General features: G+C 40.4%; 1 protein-coding gene and 1 pseudogene across 1 annotated transcript; one reads left to right on the forward strand and one right to left on the reverse strand.

Annotated features, from left to right (window-relative positions):
• Window positions 1-1,938: 1,938 nt before the first annotated feature.
• OAZ1 (ornithine decarboxylase antizyme 1) lies at window positions 1,939-8,862 on the reverse strand. The gene is given in 6 exon segments (XM_051972246.1): window positions 1,939-2,370; window positions 3,204-3,289; window positions 3,917-4,089; window positions 5,136-5,222; window positions 5,224-5,281; window positions 8,630-8,862. Coding segments are annotated over 6 exon segments (681 nt in total). The 5' UTR covers window positions 8,776-8,862; the 3' UTR covers window positions 1,939-2,239.
• Window positions 8,853-25,403, forward strand: LOC127548378 (26S proteasome regulatory subunit 10B-like; annotated as a pseudogene).
• The last annotated feature ends 1,961 nt before the right edge of the window (window positions 25,404-27,364 follow it).

Raw genomic sequence — 27,364 nt, forward strand, 5'->3', positions numbered from 1 at the left:
TGATAGGACTGCTTAGGAGAAAACAGGGATGAATATGAATTTTTAGAAATCATTTGCCTAAAGATAATTGAACTCACAAAAATTGAAATGACCCAATGAGAGAGTTTTTAATCTTTTTTCGCAGAATAGTTTAAACACAAACAATTCATACGATCCTCAAGGAAACCAATTATATTGAAATGGTAAGAGCTTTTTTATAAAGTTCAGAGCCTCTAGCTTTAAGAAATCCTGTTATAAAGGGAAAAGGCAGCTAAAGACAAGTCAGTTGAGGTAATAACGCAGACAAGAGAAATAGGACAGCAATGTCTTTTGGAATCCTAGAGTATCAGGATTTGCTCAACAATGCCCAATGCTACAAAAGGTCAAGACAAAGACTGAGAGATCATTAGATCTGGCAATTGCTGATCGCTTTGGAGAAGTTAACAGTTGAAATTAGAAAACACTTAAGCTTAGAAGTTGAAGCACCAAATATAGATGGCTTTTCCAAATTTAATCAAGGATAGAGGATTTAGCATAGTAGGTTCAAATTTATATTTTAAAGTTGTTTTTTTTTAATGGAAGCAAGTTGGTAAAGTGAGAGGTATGAGGCAGCTAGATGGTGCAGTTGATAGAGCACCAGCCCTTTAGTCAGGATCCGAGTTCAAATGTGATCTCACTCAACACTTTCTAGCTGTGTGACCCTGGGCAAGTCACTTCACCTCAAACAGCAACAATTTAGAGGCGAAATTTGAACCCTCCCTCATTGCTCTAAGTTGACTATAAGGAGTTCGAAATGTTAGACACATCTAGGTGTCAAAGTAGACCTAAATTTAGGGGATGAGGATTATATACTCAAATCTGGATATAGTGAAACTCCAAAAACTAATGAGATTTCTAAGTGTAGTCCCAAGATAGGGCCCACAAGTACTCTCATGCTGAGGTCGACAACTCCGATGAGCCTTAGGATGGACAGGTAGGCAGAGAACCACGTACTGTATCATGACAGGCTAGGATATTTCAACTTTGCAGTGATCAGAAGTGGGTGAGGAGGTTAACTAAGTTAACAGAGAAGGGTGGGGGTAGGAGGTAATCTAATTACAAGGGATTAAGAAATGAATGACAAGCAGCAATGTACACAAGAACTTTCCCTAAAATTGCATAGGGTTGTGATGCACACAATTTGGGAATAATTAAGTAACATTTAAAGAAGGGAGGGGTCTGTTAACATTTCTAAGATGTAGCAAGAAAGTACTTTAATGTGAAGGGTAGTGGATGATGATCCAACAAACAAAAGCAAGATACATGCTTAACAGATGGACTTTAGTGGTGGTTAAAGGCCAATGAAACCTTAACCTACACACTTAAAACACGAATAAATCTTGCAACTTGTATCAGAGGATACCTTCATCCCCAACAGCAAGAACTAGCTGATTTTTTTTTGAGGCCAAGCTATACTTCGCCATACTTTCCATACCACCCATCACACTCAATGCGACAATACAGATGATTAAAATTACAACTTAAATTTAAACCAAACACCTTTCCCATCATCTTGGAAGCCAATTTTCATCCTCTGCCCTCCCCAAAACTTAAATTTTTAAAACAAAAAAAATTGAAGAAAACCCTATCTTACTTCAAACAATAGGCAGCACAACAAAATTCTGGAACAAGAAAATGGCTTTAAATTGGCTAGAGAAGCCTTCAAAATCAACAAAATTAGTACAATATATATTTGACACAGGAGGGGAAATGTTAAAACCACCAAGGCAAAGTTCTTCTAGTTGTAATCGTTTTTATTCTGATTTGAGAGCAATAGAAGGGCAGAGTAGTAATACCTATCTTTCAAAGTTAAGAGACCTACCATTTGGTTTCTAGGTCTAGGATACTACTTTATTTCAAATAAATTTCTTTTCAATGTGTAAGGATAGTCTTAATCATCTTAAACCAGCAATAAAAAAGTAAAATATAAATTTTTATTTAGAATTAAAGCAAATACTTCAGTATCACAAACACAATATTAAACTTCAAGAAATATACTGCTAATTTGGAGTGAGCATTTATTTGCACAATCACAACATGCGGACAAATCCAGAAAAGATGATAAAGTCTGAAATTTTCAACATCCCACCACTAGAGCAGTTGGTCACAATATTTCGTACAAAGCACAACATTAAATGCACTGTAATTGATGTTGACAAAATTTCCACAGACTCATCTTTACAGACAACAAGAAAGCTCTAAAGATGCAAAACATTGCAATCTAGTCTTCTTCCGAAGAGTCTCTCTCAAATGTGTAGGCCATGAAGCAAGCATCTGGTCTCTTGGGGACAAGGGGATGCCCTGGTCTCACAATCTCAAAGCCCAAAAAGCTGAAAGTACGGAGCAATGCAGCTGAAAAGAAAGAACAAAAACAAAGTTAAGAACTCAAGAGTTAAGTTTCCTTAAATATGCAATATGGCATAGGAACAACAGAATCAGGGGAATGACTTCTAAGTCTGACTCAGTGAATCTCAGGTTCTGAGATTGTAAAAATGCCCAAAGGACAGTGATTTACCCATCATTAATGTCAGTATCAGTATTTTTTCTAAGCAAAGTTGTGGCTAAATGGTCTGAGAAATAGAAGTGGCCACCATTAGACCAGGATTCTAGCCTCAGCTTTGTTATGGGCTCTATATATAGGACTGCAAGTCACTTCCCTCTGAGTAGGGACTTCACAGAATCTCAAAGCTTCCTGTGCAAACCATACTGAAAAAGAGTTCTTTCGACAACATATTGACATTAAATCTCTTAATTGGTAGGGAAGGATACTATACTTCCATTCCAGTATTTAGACTGTCAGAACAATTCTTCTTGATAAGGCTAAAGTTTCCTTGATACTTATCCTTTTCTATACTTTCTAGCTATACTCTGTGGTTCAGAGACAGTTTAATCCCTCTTTATAGCAGCCCATTAAAAAACTTTAAGAGTCATGTCCTTCCTGATTCATGTTTTCCAGAAACACCTCCAGTTTGTTGGGAGATTTTTGGTAAGGTAATTGGGGTTAAGTGACTTGCCAGAGTCATACACCTGGTGTAAGTGTTAAAGTGTATGAGACTGGATTTGATTTCAGATCCATTCTTCTGACTTTTCAGGCCAGTGCTCTACCCACTGCGCCATCTAGCTTCTTCTAACACCCCCAGTTTTTGTGGCTATAAAGTCAAAATGGATTATATTTTTGCACCTACCTCTATCATCTCTATTCTTGTGGAAGCAGATAAAGACGTGATCAACATGAAGCTGTTCTTCTGCAAACTCAAGAAGAACTGCAAAACTAAAATAACAAGGCGTTAAAACAAGTTACTTTTTCTTCTTGACAGTAACGATCATTCTTTGCCTAAATATATTTACTTATTTATTACCACCATATATATAATTTGTATATATGTATGTATATAGTATAGTCATTTCAGTCACGTTTGACTCCTCTTGACCCCATTTGGGTTTTCTTAGCAAGGAGTAGTTTATCATTTCCTTCTCCAGCTCCTTTTACAGATGAGGAATCTACAGAATTAAGTGACTTGTACAAAATCACGTAGCTAGTATCTGAGGCCAGATCTGAACTCAGGAAAAGGAGTCCTCCTGATTCCAGGCCCAATGCTCTCTACTGCAACTCTAAAACTGTATATGTACGTGTTTATATTCTTTGTTTAGCACCTTCGGTTGGTACATGGGAAAATTGCAAAGAAATAACTTTTAATGTCATCAGTCTTAATCTCATTATCAAAGAATATCTAATTTAAAAATACTATGATAGGAAGTTTAAAAGTCCCTTAGATAAATAGCCCTCTTAAGATAAACAAACAACCCAACATACTAATGGTGAAGTGAACCCTGGAATCTTCCAGATCCCCAAGGCCTAGAATTCAAAGTAGTGGAAAATAGCTTGTAATTTAAGTACCTATCTTTGCTCCCTTCAGGTAGAGCACCACCTGGAATTTCAATGTAGAGGCTGTTGTTGTTCAGCACTGCTCTCCAATTAACGTGTTTGGCATCTGTAAGCCTGGACTGGACATTTAGAATTCTTGTCCTGTTATTAGACGTTAGTTCCTCTGTTACAGTCAGCCGATTATCCTGTTGACAGAGTAGCATTAGGAAATTCCCACTCCTCCCCCAAATTATCAGAAATACAGTTTTTATCTTCTACTAATTGATCAACAAGAAAAACACTTCCTGACTATTGGAAAGACTAGGAAATCAAGTTGTACATGAGATTCCATACTAAATGCAGATGATTCAGCAAACATGGGTTCAAATCATATCTGAAACTTCAGCACTCATTTGGGGTTTCCTTGGCAAATTTAGTAGACTGGTGGTTTGCCATTTCTTTCTTCAGTTCCTTTTACAGATGACAACACCAAGGCAAACAGGGTTGTGGTCACACACAGTTAACAAGAGTCTGAGACTAGATTTGAACTAAGCACTCCAAACGCTTAGGTAAGAAAAGAACTCTATCCACTACACCACCTAAGTACAGAAACTTAAGCCTTTTCTCGTGAAATTTCCATCATATGGGGCAACAAAACATGTAAATATATAGGAAAATACTAAATAAAACTTCAAAGAGGGGGAGAACATTAATAAATGAGAAAAAGATAGATTCTGGAAACAACATCTAAACTGGGCCTTAAAGGGGGGTGGGGGGCGGGCGGAGATTCTTAGAAGAGAAATAAAGTGAATTCCAGACATGAGAGTTAACTAGAGCTGGAAGATGAAATGTTAAGTTTAGGGAAGAAAATACTAGAGGCACCCCCCCCCCCCCGGAGAAATTACATGAATCAGACTAAGGAGATTGTATTTGATCACATAGATAAGATAGTAACAGAAACATATGGGATTTATCTAATTCAGGAAGTGACATGACCAGAGGTATGCCTTAGGAATATTATTTTGGTGGCATTTGAAGGATGGATTGGAGAGGAAATACCAGAGACCAATTAAGAGGCTACACAAATACTTTAAGAAATAAGTGATAAGAGTTAAGTGATTAAGACCTGTGAGTAGAGAGAAGAGAACAAGATATAAGATATTTAGGGAGGGAGAAGTGAGACAACACAAGATGACTCACTGAATAAGGGGAAGTGAAAGATAGAAAGTGAAAAATAGATATGCATACTTACAGAATAAAATAAATTAGCTGAAAGATTGTGATCCCTCTGACTATTCCCTCGCCCACCTGGGATCTTCAGGGGTGGGTGAGGGACATCAGGAGCACCACTGAGGCCCTGGACCCAGGTTACTACAGCAATTGAAGGAGACCCTGGAACTGAGAAAAAACAAAACAGTTAATAAAAAGTTTTTATGGGTAAATAAAGCAAATCACAAAATATATCTCTTTGCATCTCTAAAATCACTGCTCAAAATTTTTTTTTTAAAAAAGCTTAAACTGTACCTGAAATTTACCTAGTAAACAAAGGCCTTGATCCAGTAATAGTGGTTGGCTTGCTGTTCCTTGAACAAGACACTCCATCAATCAAATGGGAAATCTTCACTGATTGTCCCTCAATGCCTGGAATGCTCTTCCTCATCTCCACCTCCTGCCTTCTTTTAAAAACTCAGCTAAGTTCTATCTTCTCCCAGTTTCTCTTAATTCTCATACCTTCTCTTCTGTAGATTATTTCCTATTTAATCTGCATAACTTATTTGTACATAGTCCTTTATTGTCTCTCCAATTAAACTGTAAACTCCTTGAGAGATCGTCTTTTGCCCTTTTTTGTATCCTTTCATTCTTTAATGTACCATATATCAGATATAATAGGTATCTAATTTATTGACTGATCATGGGAAAAGCATAGATTTGAAGTCCAAGGATGAATCTGAATCTTGACTGCCACATGGGCAAGTCACAACTCCTCTGAAGCAGTTTCCTCATTTAAGGTCTACTACTACTCTTAATTCCTACCAAAAAAAAAAAATCTAGTTTCTGTTCATAAAGCTTCTTCAAGGCATGACTATTTAAATGCCTGAACAAGCTGGACCTCTTCTTTCAAAGTATTTTCTTTAGGCTTTACTGATCCCATCATAATATCAAAGCACCAGAGTTTTCAAGTCCCTTTTCATGAATAAGATCCAAGGTAAAGTCTCCTTCACCTTTGTGTGAATCACACTGCTCTGAATTACGTCTGAGATTAGATGTGTTTAAAAGGGATTGCAAAATCAACATCCCATTTCCAAGCAAGAAAACAGCTCTGAGCTGCCAAAGTTATCTCCTATAATTAAACTATACAGTTATCTCACTTTATGACTTGACAGGCAATGCTTAATCATAAGTCAAAAAACAGCACCATAATTTTGACTTTCTAGTTTGTGGTTAACTTCCAGTGAATTCAGGATTTTAAAATAAGTTAACAAGTTCCCTACCAGCGGGGACTAATGTTCAATTCCCACATCTAATTTCAGTCATTTATAATTTCCCCCTTTCTCAACATTGAGATGCAGTATTATTTTTCCCCCCACAAGGATAAAAAAAAAAAAAAATACTCTGCTTCTTTAGCACTGATCTATAGAAATATCACATCATGTCCAGTCTTGGGGGTTTTCTTTTTCTTTTTTACTTCACAGATTCTTTTATTTTTCCAATCAACAATTGTTTATTTTCTATCCCTCGCATTCCTTCACCCCCCCACCCCACCCCCCAAAAAAAGGAAAAAAAAAAAAAAGGCACTTGTAACAAATTGTGCATGGTCAAACAAGACATTCTCTAATTGGCTATGTCTAAAAATGGATGTTTTATCCTCTCTTGGGGGTTTTCTAAGCACCTAGTCAATGATTGAAACTTTTGGATCCACTACTAGAGTAGGAAAACCATAATTCTAATCCTAAAATATCCTTTATATACATTCTTATAATTATTTTTGCCTCCACCCCCAAGTGTAAAGTCACATCTGAGATATTTTGAATGAACATTTTGGATGTAGAACATTTAGCATAAGCTTCTCCCACAGCTCGATTTAAGATAAACAGTTTTAGATCATAGTCAGAAGTGAAGAACGGCCGAACCTAGCCCCTCCCTATGCACCATCTTTCACCCTGCGAGGCTCACTCTTTGGTTGCGTCATCTCGGCAGATGCAGCAATCGAGGCCCGTAGGGAAATTTTCACAATTGCCGTCTAAGAGTGCCAGCAGCCATTTGCAAATCAGTATAAATATGTACCAAATAATCCACCATTTTGCACTATATACAGTTTGGGGAAATGGGGGGGCAAAAATCTCTTGCAAAATACAGGGAACGTAATCTAAGTATTAAGCCAATGGCTTTTTCATAGCTCTTAACATTTCTCCGAGCTTTTACAGAACCACAAAAATGATCGATAAGACCATTTGAGAATTTAAATATTTATTTATAATAATTTTATCTTAGCCTAATCTATTTGCTATAAAGTCCAGAATGAAAATTTCAGTTAAATAAAATTTTCTTTTCCCAGAGTCCAATTTTGATGGCAAGCCAAATCCTGTTCCATTACTTCTCGAATTTGTTTTTATTCGACTAGGGCTTGATTTGAGTTTTTAATTTAATTAAGGAGTATTGGTCTTGGGCTCCTAGGCTGCGCTCCTTCCTTTCATAGCCCTAATTGGTCGAGTAACGCCAAGAAAACTGCAGATTCATAGGATTGGCTCATAGGCCTCCATCAGACTACAGAATTCGAGGGATGGACTAGATGACCTCTAGGGAGTAGCTGGCAGCTTGACTATTTTCTGACCTAAGAACAGAACAGCAGCTTAAATTCGGCGGGGCCCCTAAAAACATCAAAGACACCTCTCTTTTGGTCCAACTCGCCCCCAGCCCCCAGCCCCAGAAGTCAGAAGAATTCTCAAAAATGCCCGGCTATTATTACATCAACAAAAGGGGGGCGGGGAGAGGTGCTATTCCGGCCCGATGCGGGTTTACTGGCTAAAGATCTTCCGATAATTCCCTGAAAACCCCAACTTCATCAGCACCAGTTAGAAAAGCACACTGCGGCTCCGCTCCTTTTCAGGCGGTTCCCGGGCCCACGGTGGGGGAAGGGACTGGTCCAAGGTCACTTGGCCTTCCCGGCTCCTCAGACCATCCCACAGGAGGGGAGGCAGGCCGCGCCCGGACCCTTCTCATTCTCCATTGTCCTCCTCGAGACTGGGGGAGCATTCCCAGGCCAAAAGGAGCCGTGGCTGGGTCTCGGCTCGGTCTCACCAAGGGCAGTCCGGGGTGGGGGTGGGGGTGAAGGCCTCCAATGCGCACGCGTAGTGAAGCCTCCCTCAAGACTTTATTTACGCCGGGACACCTCGGGCGTGGGATTGATTACTTTTAGGGGAAGGGCCGCCACCCCCACGAGGGGCGGGGGCTGGACGGAGGCGACCCAACCGCGGCCGGCCCCCTCGTCCGCCCCCGGGCCCGGGCCCCGCCCCCCGCGGGGGCCGTCAACAGCCGGGGCTCAGCCCGCTCCCCCCCCCCCCCTCCTCGGGCCCAGGGCCTCAGGCCTGGCTGGCCCAGGGCGGAGACAAAGCGCGGCCGACTGGTGAGCCCGGGCGGCCAGAGGCCGCGGCGCCACTCCGAGGGGTTTTTCCCCGGACGGAGCGAGGCCGGAAGATGTGCTGGGTGGGCGTGGGGGGCCTCCCTCTCTCTCTCCTCCGCACTTACCTCTCGCTGCTGCGGCTGCCGCTGCTGTGGAGGCTGAGGACTGGCATGGCGCGGCTGACGTGGACGGTGGTGCTGGGTTTATCCCCCTCTTTCTCTCGGGCGAAGCAGTGGCTGTTGAGGATCCGCTGCAGGGAGGATTTCACCATCCGGCCGCTGGGGGTCCGAAACCAGGAAACCTCCGCTGCACCTCTCCGGGCCGCCGCTGCTGCTCGCCGTTCGCAAAATGGCGCCGCCGCCGCCGCCCGCCTTTTATAGGCTCTCCGAGCGCCTGGGGGGCCACGCCCACGCCGCGGGGAACGGGGAGGGGAGGGGGAGGGGAAGGGAGGGGGGCGGGGGCCGGGGCGCGCGCCTCCGACTGGAGAGTGCGCCGAGACGGCGTGGGGGGGGGGAGGCGGGAGGGGGAGGGAAGGTAAACACGTAACTGTCCTCCGCACCCTATTGGCGGAAGGAGAAGCGAGAAGGGGGCGGGGAGAGCTGAGGTGGCGATTGGTTGGGCCCCGTCGCTCCTTTGCCCCGCCCGGCCCCGCCTTCTACTCTGAGCGAGCTGGCGCGCGCCCTGCGGGGAGGTGAGTCTGAGAACCGGCAAGGAGGGCGGACCCGGCCGTTGCGGACGCGTCGCGCGCTCTCGAGCACGATCCTCCTTTCGCTCCTCCCCCTGCTCCCTTGAGGGAGGCTGGTGAGTGCGCGCGCCGCCGCGGGCCCCGGCAGTTACGCGGTGGGGGGAGGGGAAGAGACGGCCATCTGGTGGTCCCCTCTCTATCGGGTGTCCTCCGCGCCCCTTCCACCTCGCGGCAGGCCTTCTCCAGGTTTTCCCACTGTGCCTGTTCCCGAGCCTCAGTTTCCCCCTTGGCCTTTGCATCTGGCCTTTACCCGGGACAGTTATGGGAAAAGTGCTTTGAAAAGCATAAAGCACTGTCGGAACGGGACTTTGGGATCGTAGAACCTCGACTTTTCAGTCCGAGGGACCCACCTCCTTCTTTTACAGATGGGGAAACTGAGGCCTCTAGCGGGGGAACATTACTTGCCCAGATCTCACACTGTTGTTCTAAGTAGAATATAAATTCCTCGAGGGCAGGTGCTGTTTTTGCGCTAAGTAGCACCAGCACCTAGCACTCTTTGGGCTAAGATTTGGGGGCCTACGTCTGGGATTAGCCGGGTTGAGGGAACTCCCAGTGTGTTTAGACCTTTGCACCATTGCAGTGATTTGCTTGGTGGGGGGCGGGTTCTTGAGAGACTGTGATTTAGCCCTGAATCCTTTGTCGCCTAAGTGCTGGAGGCAGCACTCGAACTCAAGTCTCAACCTTGGAGTGTGCCTAGTGTGGCTAGTGTGACTTAAGAAAAGGTCTGGAATTGGACCGGTGGGTTCATTGGGTTCCAGAAAAATCCCCTTATCGATCTGAGTTACTACCTTTTCAGCCATTTTTAGTCCTCAAGAATTTGCCTTAGGGCCTGAGAATTTAAGGGGTTTGACGCCAGAATCTGGACTTGAATCCCGATATTGCTAAAACCCTTTAGGGATCCCCTGCACCGTGCGCCCCCTCCCCAAAGGTGTGTATGGGTATATATGGGTATGGTACACAGACAGCCGTGAATTTATGGTTACAATTAGAATTGCAGTCTAAGCTCTGGTTGGAGAAAAAGCAGATTTGAGAGGCCGGCAGCAGAGTAGAGAGAAAAGTCAGATTTGAATCCCTCCAATGCTGAGACTGGCCCATCCTAACCCAAATTCTGTGTCCCCAGCTGTAATCTGGGGATTGTAGGCGACTTTTCTCCTGCCCTCTCCATCAGAGTTGCTGTGAGGCTCAAAAGAATGTATATCCAACCTTTTGTAAAGGAGAAGCACTATTATTATCCAGAAAGGAGATCACTGCCTATGAAGGATTTCTGGGAAGGCTCCCGGTGACCACGGGGGCCTGGACCACTGGCAATTGGGATCTGTGTCAGTGGTACATACATTAGACTGCCTGCCCAACAACTACAGAGAATTGGAGGTACCCCTCTGTTTTCCTAGTTAGAGACATGAAGGTCTAAAGAGCGCTCGCTCCATTGGGCCTTAAAGGCCCCAAATGGGCATTGGATTACTAATGTTAAAGTTGGCATTTCTGTAGCACTTTATGAATATGGTCTCATTTGATTCTCACAACTCTGTGAAGTAGGTGCTATTATCTTCATTTTACAGATGAGGAAATTGAGGCAGACAGGGTCACCCAGCCAGCTATTCAAGGAAGGATCTGAACTCTGGTCCTGGCACCTTAGCCACTGCACCCATTCTCTAAATATTTGTTATTTGTGTGACTGAAGGCAAACTGTTCAATCTCTCTGGTCCTCAGGTTCTTCATGTGTAAATGAGGAAGAAGTTAGGTGTGGAGCAGTTTTCTCAGAGTGTCTTGTAGTTCAGAATCCTATGAAAAATGTTTCAATGCTCACTGGCTCCTCCATGGAGTTCAAAGTCCTCAGCCTGAAATTTCCACCACAGGCCAATCCATTTTTACACTCCCACTATAGGAGTTCTTGCTAGTCTGAAAGCAAATTCTGGATTTTCCTTTTCTGGCACTAATGGCCAAGCTCTCTAAGGGGAAAGGCCCAGTGATGAAGGAGGCACAGGCCATTCATTACCTCAAGGGGCCTACTCTCTTGTCTGGATCCTGCCTTTCTAGCTGCCTTCTGACCCCTTCAGGAACTCCAGTCCAGTCAGACTGGCTTTATCTTGTGCCTGATCCATAACACTTATGTTTCCTACCTTCACACAGGCTAAGCCCAGGGACATGGGAATAATATGCCTAGAATGCTGTCTTTCCTCCCCTTGGTCTCTTAGCTTCTTCAGAGCTCCCCTAAAACCTATAGCACATAGCAGGGGCTTAATTAAGGAAAGCAAAAGCTGTCTTTTCCCTCTCTTTGCATGCTCAGTGATGGGCATCTTGCTTACCATAAGTGCTAGTAAATGCTGCTTCCAGTAATGAATAGCCTATCAACATCAAAGGGGAAAAGAGGCCTTTTCCTGAAAGGAAGTAACTTCCCTAAAGAAAGATAAGAGTTCACTACTATTGAATAATGGTATTTATAGAGGATTTTATGACAGTAGTCTTGGGAGAGTGGTTAGTACAGGTAGTTTATAGATGAGAAAACTGAACCTCAGGTCTTATAAGCAGCTTGCTCAGTGTGACAGAAATTAGAAGTCAAGCCCAGATTCTCTCTCTCCAAATCCCATGTGTTTTTCCTTCACCACAGCTGTCTCCCTAAATAAAGCAATAGTTTGTTTTGGTTTGATTTTTTTACAATAAGCTCTTGCATCTCAAAAACATACACTAGAATAAATGGAAATATTCTTCTAAGGGAACTCTCTTGCTTCCCAGTGGCAAGCCTTGCTCTCTAATAACTAGCTCTGCTTTATATTGTATCATATATGCAGGGCAGGTAGGTGGTTATAGTAGATAGAAAATCAGATCTGGAGTCAAGAAGACCTGAGTTCAAATGCAGGCCCAGACACTAGCTGTGGGACCCTGGGCAAGTCATCTAAATCCTTTTTATCTCAGTTTCCTCATCTGTCAAATGAGCTGGAGAAGGAAATGGCAAACCACCAAATGTCAAGAAACCCTCCAAAGAGGTCATTATATATTTAAAACTGAAAGGAGCCTCAGAGGCCATCTAGTCCAATTCCTGCATTTTATCTTCAAGAGAGCAGAGGCTGGAGAGGGGAGGTAGCTTGCCCAGGGTAAGGCAGGAAGCACCAGCAAAGCCAAGATTGAATCCACATAGGTGGGTTTTGTTCAGTTGTTTAGGTCACATTTGTCTTTCTGTGGCTCCATTTGGAGCTTTCTTGGCACAGATACTAGAATGATCTGTCATGTCCTTCTCCTACTTGTTTTATATATGAGGAATTGAGGCAGACAGGATGAAGTGACTTGCCTCAGATCATCCAGCTGGTTTGCATCAGAGACTGAATTTGAACTTGAGAAGATGAGTCTTCCTGACTTGAGAGCCCACTCAAAAATAAGGGGGGACCCCCTAGCTTTAAAACAGTGCTCATAACTGGAAGAGTATCCTTTATTGGAGGGGCAGTACTCAGGAGTTAGTAATGTAGCCTTGGATTCTAAGTCATTGTAAAAGGGAGAAAACATCCAGTAGCTTCTTGGGGAAAAATAGTGGTGGTCTGACAACTTGCCAATGAAGAAATTCCAGGCCATGTGCCATGCAGGAATCAGGAACATTTTGAGACCAGCTCCCGCTGTTGTGAATGAAGAGCACTCAACCCCAAATATCAGACATTAAAGGAAAAGGTTCCTTGTACCTTGGTGGAAAGAAATTCCTAAAGAGACTTGGGTGGTGGCTCTGACCTCCCCTGTACTGCTTTCTCTTTTTAAATGCACTCCCCCCCTCAGTATTTCCATTTTCCTTCAGTGAAAAAAAAAAAAAACTAGGGATGGAAATACTAGTTTGTTAATCTTGTCCTTGGAGATTATTAGATAAAAAGGCACCTTGAGAATTCTACTTTTCCTGTCTAGTTTTTTCCTCCAAGCCTAGTCCATGCTGTCATCTCTCTTTTGAAAGAGATGATTCTCCAAGCCCCAGGACAACTAAAACTTATATTGCAACCTGATTTCCAGCCTGGAATTTTAGCGGTTTGCCTGCAGCCTTAAAACATCTTTTTCATGTGGGATTTAGATTTTTAAGGATGTCATAATTTGTTTTGGAAAATAAAACCTAGGGCAAAAAAAAATCATATTGAGTCTTATTCTCTTGAGTCTGTAAATGTGATTTCTGTCTGGCTCTGTCTTCCTGCTCATCTATTTGTTTCTCTCTTTACACACACACACACACACCCTGATTAACTAGATAATTATCCCTAAATATTTGTGCTGTATGGTTTGCATTAGGACATCTTTTAAATGACATATAAATGTAATATAAATGAATGGGTACTAATTAAAAGGTAGGAAAAAAATTCTGAATATTCAAACTTTTGACTTTATTTTTCTCTAAACAGACACACCCACCCACCCCAAACAGAAAAAAAAAAAAAAAGAAAACAACTTAAAAACAAGAAGAAATAATAGCACTAGTCCCTTGTCCAAGAATTTTTGTGGAAGTTTTTTTTAATCTGTTTATACCCTGAGTGATACATTTACATTTACAAAGCACTCTTCATCTTCCAAATATTGTAAGAACATCAATCATTATAGCCCTTGTCATGGTATTGTCATAGAAGAAATGGAAAAAGTGAGCCACTGAGGTTAAGTGACTTACCCACAGTCATAGAGTTGTCACAGAATAGACTAACACAAGATTTTCTTCTCCTGTGCTCCAGTTAATTTAAGTAAAACTTTCTTGCCTCAACAACCCACTTTGTCCTGCTTTCTCCAGCAGAGACGTTGCAGTAATGTCATGTCAGAGCCTGCTACCATGGAAATGGTTGGGATGTTACAGGCTTAGCATTATGGCCTCACTACAGGATAAGCCAGAAAGAAAAGATTTCAGGGGAGTCCTAGAGGAAAGGAAGGCAGAGAAATCTTTGTTTAAACACAGATGTGTTAAGATAATCATAGAAAAGCCAAATTAATTTTCCTTTAACTAGGATATATATTTCTGTCCACACACACACCCTCACACACAATATGTATATACTATTTGCATGTTAAATTTTATAGACAATGAAGCTTTTCAAGAATTATCTGAACTTTGCTTCTACAAAAGCCTTCTATGAGGAAATGAAAGCAAATATAAAAATGGATAATATAGTTTTAAAACTGCACGCTGTTTTGTTGAAGAGTGCTGGTGAGCCTGATCATTTCACTGAATCCTCTGAAAGCTTCAAATTCTACAATAGAGCAATCGAAGAAAGAAGTACAAGTTTCTTCATGAGGTGGTGGAGTTATACATTGCTTACCTTTATTAATTCTGTAACAGAAACTTTTAAAAATGTGCTTGTTCGGGGAAAAATGGGAAACTAATTTTGTTTACGTACTTTTATTTACTGAATCTCCCATGATTCAATATGCATCAATTATATTATTAATAAATTCAATATGTTGAACTCTTTTTAAAAAATCATCCAAACTTACCCAAAATTTAAGGGAGCCAGAAATTCATCATTGTAACTTGACCTCTACTAGTACTCTGAGACTCTGGCAAATCTTTTTTTTTTATGGATAGGCCTTGGCTTTTTCAGCTTAACTTAATCACCTGGCTAAAATTCAGTTCACCAAAACCCAAGGAAATATTTCTTTTTCAAGTTTAATCAGTTGATCATATATCAATGGTGTGTATATTTCAACTGTTTGTTTTGTGGTGTTTTTATTTGCATTTAATCCCTGAAAAAGCCAGCTCTCTGGTTGCTGAATGTTACAGTAAGATAAAGTAGAATGGCATTGAGGTAACACTAGGATCAAGGGTCTAGGATGACCCCTGATTTATGGGTCTTGTATGTGACAGTGAGAAAAAGGCTGCTTTATACAGAGTTCCTTTGTATGCGATGAGCATTTGACTTTAGGTGGAGATAAGCAGGTCTGTAGCAAAGCCACACTTTGTAGAGCCAGACATTTCATAGAGATTTTATAATATATGCAAAAAGAAAAACAATTCAGAAAGGCTGCAACAAGACTATTGTCAACTAGAAGACATGCTCCAGGATCTATAACAAAAGCTAAGAAATAATTCTTTACTAGCTCTCCTGGTCCTGTTTATAAGAAAGGTGCCTTTGTTCTCTCTTTCTTTACTTGTGAAATTGGAGTAGAGACATTTACTTGTTTGTCAGGAACAAGAGCCATGAGATATTTGTTATGCAGAGCAATTGTAAAACCTTGTTGGTAGAAATGCTGGGATGAATAAAGACTCCAGCAAAATAAAGACCTGACTAGCTTTTACCTTGTCTCAATTTGAATTTAAACTGAGGCTGATACAGTATATTTACCCATCATTTTCCTGCTTAAAAAAAATGTTAAAAGCTCACTTTGTGCAAGTCACATGCCTATAAGAAATCAGAGAAAAGAGATTTGCTTTTTTATTTTAGTAAGAAAGTGAAGGTCTCTTTTAGAGATGGATTCCCACCACCAGTGTTTGGTTACCAACTTGCTAGTTGATACTTGGTTTGCCTAAGTAAGGCAAGTCTTCTCAGCTCTTTAATCTCAGTTTCCCCATTTGTCAAAAATAAAAAATATTATTCTGCCCATTTCCAAAGATTTTATGTTTGTGAAGAAAATACTTTATCAACAGTGAAGTGTTATGTCTTTAACAAACAATCCAATTTAGCAAACATTCATCAAGTGTCTAATCTGGTGGTGTTTTAGACTATTAGTTGCAGAGATGGGTTAGACCTATGTTGAGAGTAGGAATTTCTTCCGTTTAGTAGTGAAAACACAGCTCTACTTGCCATCCCCTTTGTTAAAAGCATGAGGTGAGAGAGGTGAGAAAGCTCCATGAGGCAGCTCTGACATAACGTACAGAGAGCATGGATTGTGGTCAGGAGAGCCTCGAGTTCAAATGATGCTTACACTTACTTGACTCTGTGATCCTAGGCAATCCCCCAGGACCTTCTATATTGTGCCTTAGTTTACTCCAAGTGTCAAGAGGGAGGACTTGATCTGTTTAGCTCTAGAGGGCAGGCAAGAGGTGGAAGTTGCAGTTTTAAAATATACTGAAGAGATTAGCAGTTAGAACTGTCCAAAATGAAATGAATTGCCTTGTAAGGGGATGTAGTCTCCCTCACTGTGGGGTCTTTAAGCAGAGACTGAATGACCTTTTGTCAATAGTAATATAGAGAAATGGAGTCAAATTCAAATGGAAACATTCCTTTAGACAACAGATTGATTTAGGAAACCACAAATTAACATTACCTATGTTGGATTATATATTAATTTCTCAATTACATTTTAATCTCATGTTGCTATAATCTGTAGTTTAGTATGACCCCTCTGAAGCACAAGGAATTTTTCTTAAGTATTGAAAATTTAATATTGAACATCAATATATCCAGCTAACCTTGCTTAGTAATGATTTGCATATAATTAGTTATTTTAAATGCATAGAATACTTGGCATCCCAAAAATCTTACTACAATTCCTTTAATCCTTTGTCATCATTTTTTATTCACACTCTAAATGCCACTTAAGATTCTGTTAGGTTTTTTTTTTCTCATACAGTTGCTTCTCTACAACTTTTATCAGCATAACATTTTGTTTCTTTTTAATTATTTTTACTAGTCTCATATGTGAGGTAGTACCTTAAAGTTAGTTTAATTGGCATCTCTTAATTACTCAGGTTGAGCATTTTTAAAGTGAATATTAACAATTTGTGTTTCAATCTTCTGTTCACATCTTTTGACCATTTATCCAATGAATACTTAGGGACTTTTCATAGTACCTTTTTTTTTATAATGACAATAACTGTCATGTTATTATAAATATGTTCTAATTAATTGTTTTTATGTTAGTTTTGTAATTTTTGTTATACAGAAATGTTTTAATATAAATTTGTTTATTTTTGTCTCAAATAATTACTTTTCTTTGCTTAAGGAAAATTATCCTGCACAACTGAGATAGATATTTTATTATATTTTGAATCTTTTTGTAGTTTCTTTTTTATATTTTAAGTCTCTTGTCTATTTGGAATTCATTCCTGTATGTGGTATAAGAAATGGACTATCAAAATAGCCAAAAGGCTATCAAACTGTGCATATCCTTTGATCCAGCAGTGTCTTTACTGGGTCTGCAGAGATCTTAAGAGAGAATAAAAAAAGGGAAGGGGGGACTCACATGTTCAAAAATATTTGTACCAGTCCTTTTTGTAGTGAAGAAATTGGAAATTGAATAAATGCTTATTAGTTGAGGAATGGCTGAGTAAGTTATGGTATATTAATGTTATGGAATATTATTGTTTTATAAAAAATTTCAGTTTATATAAAAATTATATAAAATGATTTCAGAAAAGCCTAGCAAGACTAGATGAACTGAAGCTAAGCGAAATGAGCAGCACCAGGAGAACATTGTAAAAAGCGACAAGAGTATATGATGATCAATTCAGATGCATGTGGCACTTTTCAGCCAATTCCAATAGATTTGTGATGGAGAGAGCCATCTGCACCCAAAGAATAGCCTATGGGTACTGAGTGTAGATCACAACATATTTTCTACCTTTTCGTTTGCTTCCTTTTTTTCCTTTCTCATTTTTCCCCCGTTTTGATCTGATTTTTCTCAATGCAGCATGATAAATGTGAAACACAAGGTTTTGCAGAGGTAACTGCTGAAAACTATTTTCATATGTATTTTCAAAAATAAAAAGCTATTACTTAAAAAGAAAGAAATAGTTCTGAATCCCTTTCCCACCAAATTGCCCACTAGACTTCCAAGTATATTTATAAAATAACAAATCATATAATTTTTATGTCTGCATATTTATCCAACACCTTCTACTCAGCTTTCAAGTGATCTTCCTAAAGAACAAGTCTAACCATGTCACTCCTGAGCTCCCACTGGATCAAGTCCAGTGACTCCCTGTCACTTCTAGAATCAAAATTAAAATCTTCCCTTGGCATTCAGTGTCCTCCATGACATGCTTTGGCAATGAATTGAACATGTGGGGTGAGTAGAAGCAAGAATTCCTTGATGACATTGAGGTTGTGGCCTGGGTGACAGCAGTGCCCTCAGCAGTAAAAACCAAGTTGAGGAGGAGGCAGTTTTGGGGAAAAGATAATGATTCTATTTAGAATCTTTTTTTTTTATTTTTTTTTAATTTTATTTTATTTAGTAATAACTTTGTATTGACAGAATCCATGCCAGGAGATTCTATTTAGAATCTTATGAATTTAAGATGTCTGTGGGGCATCCAGTTTGAAATAATCCAAGAGGCAATTCAAAATGTGTGACTCCAGCTCAGAATACACACACACACACACACACAAGGATTGAATGGGTGTTCAGGGAGGAATAGCACCTGGGGGGAGGGCTGCTCATCTACTTGAGGTGTCCACCAGGCCCTCATTTCTAACCTGTGGCTCCAAGGAGCTGCAGCATGTGGAGCAGCCGCATGTGGAGCAGCCATACTTTAGTAAACCATCTTGGCAGGCCTCCTTCTCCTTCTCCTCCTCCTCCTGCCCACATACCCTTACCTGGGAATGCATTGCCCAGAGGAATTTTTGATCACTAAACTTCCCAAAATATCTTGGAGTTTACCAACTAGATTTCTTTCTTAAGGACTGTCAGGCCTTAAACAACCAAATCACCCTGGTTCTCATGGATTGGCCCCTACAGTCAATCCCAGGCCAAACCCAATTTAATCATTGTTCAGGGCCCTGATTGACTTAAGAGTGAAGATAAATTAGCAACTGTTTCTGTTTAGCCAGAAACTCTGAAAGTCTTCCCTTCCTAGACTGACCTTTTTTTGACTAGGTAAGAGGCCATTCTTTGCCTCATTTCTTACTTAGCCTTAATCACTGAATGGGCATTTTAAAGACCTTAGCTTAAAAAAACCAAGTATTCCCACTGTATTCAGGGCTATCTCCAGCTGTCCTGATCTGTATGGGAAGACCCAATAAAGGAGCCTTAAGAGGGAACAATTGGACCCACAAGGAAAACCAGGAAAGAGTAATGTCCCAAAGACAAAGTATCCAGGAAAAAGGAAGTGAGGGACTCTGCCAAATGCCAGAGAGATTGAGGAAGAGCAGGATTGAAGGAGGAACATCAGATAAGAGACCACTGGTAGCTGTAGAGAGGGCAGTTTCAGTTGAATTATAAAATTGAAAGATTGCAAAGCGTTTAGGACAGAGTAAGAGGAGAGGAAGTAGAAGTAACAACTGTAAATGTCTAAAGGAGTTTAGGCAGAAAGTGGTGAAGAGATAAATGGTGATAGTTCACAGGGATGGATAGAATAAGTGAGAACTTTTTGAGAATGAGGAGGTCATAGCAATGAAGAAGAAGCCAGGAAATAGGAAAAAGGTGAAGATAAGTAAGAGAATGGGGATGTGGGTGGTAGCAATTTTCTGAAAAAGCCAAAAAAGGATGGAATTAATGGCATAAAGTAGAGAGATTTGCTTTGGTAAGGAGAAGGGCCACTTCTTTATCTGAAACTGGAATGAAAGAGGAAACTGGTGGAAGAAGATGTCCGAGTGACATGAGACAAAGGGGGAGGTCTGAGCGAAATGGTCTCAATGTTTAATGGCCTGGAAAACCTGAAGAGTAAAAGAAATGGATGTTACAATGAACAAAAAAGCAGAGTTAGGGGTCATAAGTTATAGGGAACCAGAGAATATAGAATATATAAGAAGCTTGTGATGAGTTAAAAGAATTTCAAAGTTCATGAGATGTGGAACACTTGTGATCATCTCTGAGCTGAGATGAAGTAGAGAAATAGATCCTAGGAATTGAGTAAGTAGAGTTGGGGTATTTTAGGAGAAATCAGGATGTATGTTCAAGTCCCTATTAGCAAAGCAGAAGATGAGGAATGCTTTTGAACAAAGCCCTGAATTTGTTGAGGAAAGCAGGAAATGTCCATGTGGGACATAACAATCCCCAGGATTTGGATTGTGTAATAAATTTAGATAGCTTGAACCTCAAAGAAGGAAAGGTTGTAGTAACAGTAGTCAAATGGTCCCCTATCATAACCATGGAGTTGAGGGGGGCGGGGTAAGAAGAATATGAGAGAAATTGTAAACAGTATTAGAAAGGTGGTGAGGGAAGCAGTGATGGACAGCTTGAGAAAGGTGGGCAGATCTGTAATGGGTCATTGAATGAAAAGGGTCAGAGATAGGTAAACCTGAAGGATTTTGGAATTGAAGATGGGAGAATAAGGTTTATACTTCAGCTGTTGGGAGTTCAGGATCACTAGAATGGGATGAGGATTAGAGGATGGGGTTGCTGATCATTAAGCAGTGAATTCAGACAAAATATCAGTGGTTGGAAAAAAGTCCATTGAAGGAGGCATAAGACTAGACTTCTGGTTTGAAGTCTTTGAGATTTATCCTTAGGAAGAATAGAAAATACAAGCAAACAACAACAGAAAGAGTGAAAATGCTATGTTGTGATCCACACAGTTCCCACAGTCCCCTCCCTGGGTATAGCTTATTCTCTTCATTACTGAACAATTGGAACTGGTTTGAATCATCTCATTGTGGAAGAGAACCCCATATAATCTTGTTGTTGCTGTGTACAATGATCTCCTGGTCCTGCTTATTTCACTCACCATCAGTTCATGTAAATCTCTCCAGGCCTTTCTGAAATCATCCTGCTGGTCATTTCTTACAGAACAATAATATTCCATAATATTCATATATCACAATTAATTCAGACATTCTCCAATTGATGGGCATCCAGTCAGTTTCCAGTTTCTAGCCACTACAAAAGGGCTGCCACAAACATTTTTGCACATGTGGGTCCCTTACCCTCCTTTATGATCTCTTTGGGATATAAGCCCAGTAGTAACACAGCTGTATCAAAGGGTATGCACAGTTTGATAACTTTGACCGTTGTCCCAAATTGCTCTCCAAAATGGTTGCATCCAATCACAACTCCACCAACAATGCACTGGTGTCCCAGAAAAATAAAAATTTTAAAGGAAATAATACAATTCAGGAGTCTGCCTTTGATTTCTTTTGAAAATGTAATGATATAGTTAACTATATTAAATTGGTTAACTATCTTGGGGAGGGGGGAAGTAAGAGAGGGAGAAAAAGTTGGAACACAAAGTTTTACAAAAATGAATGTTGACAACTATATATGTATTTAGAAAATGAAATACTGTTGAGGAAAAAAGAAAATATAATGATAGAAACTCCTTCAAATTTTAAATCTTTGAACAATTTTATGATTTGGTATGTAAGTAGTTACTACCTTCCCCGTCATTAAGGCTTAAATCTTGGTGTCATTATTGACTTTTCCTGCACTTGGACTCTGTCTCCAGATTTTCCTGCTTTCATTCATTCTGTAGCATTCCCAGGCAAATCTTTCTAAAACACTATTTTTAACATAAACTTCTCCTGCTTAAAATTTTTCTTTTTTTTTAATATTTTATTTTATTTTATTTTATAATAACTTTATATTGACAGAATCCATGCCAGGGTCATTTTTTTTTTTTACAACATTATCCCTTGCACTCGTTTCTGTTCCGATTTTTCCCCTCCCTCCCTCCACCCCCTCCCCTAGATGGCAAGCAGTCCTATATATGTTAGATATGTTGCAGTATATCCTAGATACAATATATGTTTGCAGAACCGAACAGTTCTCTTGTTGCACAGGGAGAGTTGGATTCAGAAGGTAAAAATAACTCGGGAAGAAAAACAAAAATGCAAATAGTTCACATTCGTTTCCCAGTGTTCTTTCTTTGGGTGTAGCTGCTTCTGTCCATCATTTATCAATTGAAACTCAGGTCTCTTTGTCAAAGAAATCCACTTCCATCAGAATACATCCTCATACAATATCATTGTCGAAGTGTATAATGATCTCCTGGTTCTGCTCATTTCACTCAGCATCAGTTCATGTAAGTCTCGCCAGTCCTCTCTGTATTCATCCTGCTGGTCGTTCCTTACAGAACAATAATATTCCATAACATTCATATACCACAATTTATTCAGCCATTCTCCAATTGATGGGCATCCATTCATTTTCCAGCTTCTAGTCACTACAAACAGGGCTGCCACAAACATTTTGGCACATACAGGTCCCTTTCCCTTCTTTAGTATCTCTTTGGGGTATAAGCCCAGTAGTCTGCTTAAAATTTTTCAGTGACTCTGTTGCCTGCATGAGAGATGTAATCTCTATAGCCTGGAGTTCAAAGTCCGTCAATCTGGTCCCTTGGTTTCCAGCCATTTGTCACTTGCACTAAAATGATTTCCTGGAATTTGTTATTTTTGCACTTTTATTTTGTTCCCTCTTCCTGGAATGCCTCTTCCATCTCATGCTTCCATGATCAGCTCATGCATCTAATCCTGAGCTTTCCAATTGCAAGCCATCTTTGGTTCTCCCTGGGTCATGGCCATTCCAGCATCTCTCTTTCCACCTTCCACCATCCAGCATTCCACCTTTCACATCATGACAGATTGAGAGAGAAGCTCTCAGGACTACCAAAAGAAGCTGCCTCAGTAGGAGAAGATTGGTCTGCACCTCAGAGGTTAAGGGAACAATTTAAAGAGGTTCCCAAGCAATATGGCAAGTCTGAAAATGATCTGAAGACCTTATAAAGTGTTGGGCAGTGCTTAAACAATTAATAGAAGAAAAATTCGTTATTAAAGCACCAAATGGACCAAGATATGTTGTAGGTTGTCAATATCGGCTCAACCAAAGCCAGGAACAAGAATTGCTCTGGCTGTGACTACTAACCACCATGAGATAACTGTGATGAGAGCCTGATGTACTGGCTTGCAACATCTCACGAGGTTTCTGGGAATATTTCTTACCCTGAGATTGGAGCTCGCTCTGAATAAATCAGAGAATTAAAAGGAATTGAGAGAAGAGAATTATACCTGAGTTACTCCAGCATATAGAAACAATACCTCCAAAAGATGATTTGCTATGTGGACTACTGGAAACATGAAAAATATTAACAAGAGCTGTTGCTATCCAGCTGGATTGGGATTTTTTAGAGGCTGCATCTACTTCTATTTTAGACAAGTGGACTGGTGAAAATGCTTTTTTTGATCAGAAAAATGTTCAGTTATATCAGGGATCATTAACTATACATCATTTTCATGAATGAGATTGATGCTATTGGGGCAGCTAGGTGATGTGGTGAATAGAGCACTTGCCCTGAAGTCAGGCGGACCTAGGACCTGAGTTCAAATTTGGCTTTAGACACAACGCTTCCTAGCTGTGTGACCCTGGGCAAGTAAGTCACTTAACCCCAATTGCCTCAGCAAAAAAAAAGAAAGAAAGAAAGAAAGAAAGAAAGAAAAAAAGAAAGAAAGAAAGAAATAGATGTTATTAGTGATTTGTTTTTCTGAGGGTACTTCAGCTGATAGAAATTCAAACAACTTTTAGTGGAGTTCCTGAATCAAATAGATGGATTTAATATTCTATATAGAATAAAAATGATTATGGCTATTTACAGACATGGCTACATACATATTCACCAGGTTTGCTTCATTTGTTCGGGAAGATTAAATAAAAAATATATGTTAATTTGCTGAAGTGAGCAAGATTACATACACTAAAAATTCATTCAGGTCTTATCACAGAATCTGATGAAATAGGTTATAAAGCAATTTTGAAGCTATTAGATGGCTCATATGGAGCAAAACTGAGACATGTTTGCCCTGAAGCAGGAACGTCTGTAATTTGATCACAATTTTGTAGCATAGGAAGAGTTCATGAAAGCTGTCAGAAAAATAGCTAATTTTAGGAAGTTGTAGTCTTAATTGGACTGGAAACCTGTCTAGGATATGCTACCTGAAAGATGATAAATAGTATGACACTAAAAAAAAGTTGGGAAAAAAAATCTGGTAACACTGATTTCAGTTTGACAAGCCTAGTGTATGCCTGTGGCTTCAATAAGCTGTAGCATGTGCAGTGGCCTCCTTGTTGTTATTCAGTCATTTCAGTCATATCTGATTCTCTGTGACCCCCTTTGGGGTTTTCTCAGGAAAAAGTGGCTAGCCATTCCCTTCTCTGGCTTCTTTTACAGATGGAGAAACCGAGGTAAGCTCAGGATCACACATCTACAAGTGACTGAGGCCACATTTGAACTCAGATGTCTCAGCCACACCTGGCTCGGCAGACAGGCTAAACCAAGTTGAAGGTAACCCACAGGTCTCAAACCTGGTGAGTTAGGATGTGTCTGCCTCAAGCAGGTGAAGACCTCCCCCACTGCAATAAGTAGATGAGAAGACACTTTTCCACCAGCCCCTGCGGGCTAAAGCTGGCACAGCAAAATCCCTAGGGCTTGGTAGGCTAACAGACACAGGGGGCCTCCCCTGCATCCTGGGGCATCAGCAGCCGTCCTGCCTCTGGACTTTGGTGACTGAAGAGAGAGGGAGGCTGGGACTTAAGCAACTCTGCCTCCCTCAAGTCCAGACATCACCCCGAGTGTCATTCCTCTTTGGAGAGGAAGGATGAGCGGCGGCTATACTTGGCATCAAGGGCACGAGGGCAAGAATAAAAATAGAGCCTCCCTTTTACTGGGGGAAACCCAAATAACCTCCTGCTGGGCCCCCAGAGTGTGTCAGAGTTGTAGGTTTTACTCGGGTGTAGGGTCTTTGCTCTACCAGTGCAGACAGCAATCCGTCCAGACCTCCTTTGTGGTTCTGGTCCATGTCTTCCTATGAACCTCCATAGAAGATGGCCCAGCATATGGGAGATCTGCCTTTTGTTGTTCTATTGTCTCATGAGTACTGAAGACCGTCCATTGGTCATCTCTTTTACAGGACAAGCCCATCTCCTTTTCTGTTCTTCCTTTGAAGATATATTTTTGTTTGCGGGTTACCATTAACAATACATTGCAGCCTGCTTACTCGCACCAGATGCCTTTCCTTTATCATTGTGTCACCGCCAACTCTGATTCTTCTGAGATTGTGAGGTTCCATGTTCCACAGCCAGTTAGCATTTCTGGAGGATTATGGGTGCTAGAGGGACTTTTCTCCATTTCATCTTTAGCACAGATTTCAGCACATAAGCTAGAGTGATTATCATGGCCACCCATTTGCTTACGCAAATGTCTATGTGTGTGTGTATCTTGAATACTATAAGTTGAGAAGGAAAAGCATTGTAAAATGGTTTCTTTTCATTGAGTATGCAGTGAAACAAATTCCATCAGCTCCTTTGTAACTCTCCAAGAAGAACCTGTGAGCCATACTTTCACTTGCCAGAAATGTGAGCAGCTTCAGATCCTTAGAAGTGCTAAGTGTTTTCCTAAATGGGATCTTGGCTGATTGTCTATTTCATTATAGGCCAAGCTCTAGCTTCAGTATTTTTCCAAGAGTTATATCCCAAGGGATATATACATAGATATATATATATATATATGTATTTACATGTACAGTAAAATATTATCTCTGTGGGCTGCTTGTACAGTTATAGACCATAATTTTAATTTTTTGTATTTCTTGTATGGCTAGCAAAACCCATCTCATTTTAATGAACCTGGATTTAATTAAGGGCTTCATATAATTAAATCTTTATCTTCTATGAATTCACTGATGGGAAATCTTTTTTTAAAAAATCCGTGTTGGATATTTGACATGTGTTGGTCAACCTACCATCTGGGGGACAGAGTGGGAGGAAGGAGGGGAAAGGTTGGAACAGGGGGTTTTGTAATTGTCAATGCTGAGAAATTGTCCATGCATATATCTTTTGAATAAAAAGCTATAATAACAAAATAAATGAATAGAACTGGTAAAAAAAAAAATCTGTGTTGGGGGGCAGCTAGGTGACACAGTGTGTGGATACAGCACCAGCCCTGAAGTCAGGAGGACCTGATTTCAAATCTGGCCTCAGACACTTCATATTCCCTAGCTATGTGACCCTGAGCAAGTCATTTAATCCCAATTGCCTCAGGAAAAAAAAAAAAATCTGTTTTGGCAACAAGATTATGATCAATTCTGATTGGACTTGGCTCTTTTTAACAATGAGATGATTCAGACCAGTTCCAATGGTCTTGTGATAGAAAGAGCCATCTGCACCCAGAGAGAGGACTGTGGGGACTGAAGGTGGATCACAATACATTATTTTTATTGTTGTTTGCTTGCATTTTTTGTTTTCTCGATTTTTTTCCTTTTTGATCTGATATTTCTTGTGCAGCACAATAATTGTGGAAATATATATATATAGAAAAACTACACATCTTTAAACCTATATTAGATTACTTGCCATCTAGGGAAAGGGGTGGGGAAAGGGGAGGAAAAAAATTTAGAATACAAGGTTTTGCAAGGGTGAATATTGAAAATTATCCATGCATATGGTTTGAAAATCAAATGCTTTAATTAAAAAATAAATAAATAAAATGGAAAAAATCAATAAACAACAGACACAGATTAAAAAAAAAAAAAACAACCACTAAAAAAAAAAAAAAAAACCCCTGTGTTACAAGTAGAGTAGAAGTGGGGGACAGGGAGGAGAGAGGAAGAAAAGAACGACAGGACCACAGTTTGTAAGTGAAAAGGATGTGTAGGGGTTTAGAGGACTGTAAATTCGGTATGAATGAGCAATGTGATTCAGCAACCCAGAACGTTTTTGAGATGTTGGGCTGTGTTGAGAGCCACAGAACTTGAAAGAATGGTGGCATTAATCGTGCTTATCCCAGGCCTGAGATGTCATGGGCGATCCCAGATGCCACGTTGTTGAAAGATCTTTGACAGGTTCATTGGAAGAGGATGAGCAGACTGGTGAGAGGGCATTATTAGCTAGGGGTGTGTGTGTGACGGGGTGGAGGGGAGATGCTCTTATGAAGAGCTCCCCAAACCATTTTTCCAGCTCTGTGCTCCTTACTGCAGGGGCAGAGATGCTGAGGAGCAAGGACCCGTCACATCCCTATAGACTTTCTCCACATGATCTTTAGCCCAGAGTTTGGCACATAGACTAGAGTTGTTATCATGGCAACTTGTTTGGTTATGTATGCAGTGTGTGTGTATGTGTGTGTGTGTGTGTGTGTGTGTGTGTGTGTGAAAATATGAGACTGAGTTTGTATATGTGTGAGTGTGTGTGAGTGTGTGTGTGTTTATGTAGAGCATCTTGAATACTATAACTTGAGAAGACAAAGTATTGTGTAAAGTGGTTTTTTTTCTTTGGGTATGCAGTGAAACAAAGTTCCCCACTTCTTTATACT

Source organism: Antechinus flavipes, chromosome 1 (assembly GCF_016432865.1).
Source record: "Antechinus flavipes isolate AdamAnt ecotype Samford, QLD, Australia chromosome 1, AdamAnt_v2, whole genome shotgun sequence".
Lineage (NCBI taxonomy): Eukaryota > Metazoa > Chordata > Mammalia > Dasyuromorphia > Dasyuridae > Antechinus > Antechinus flavipes.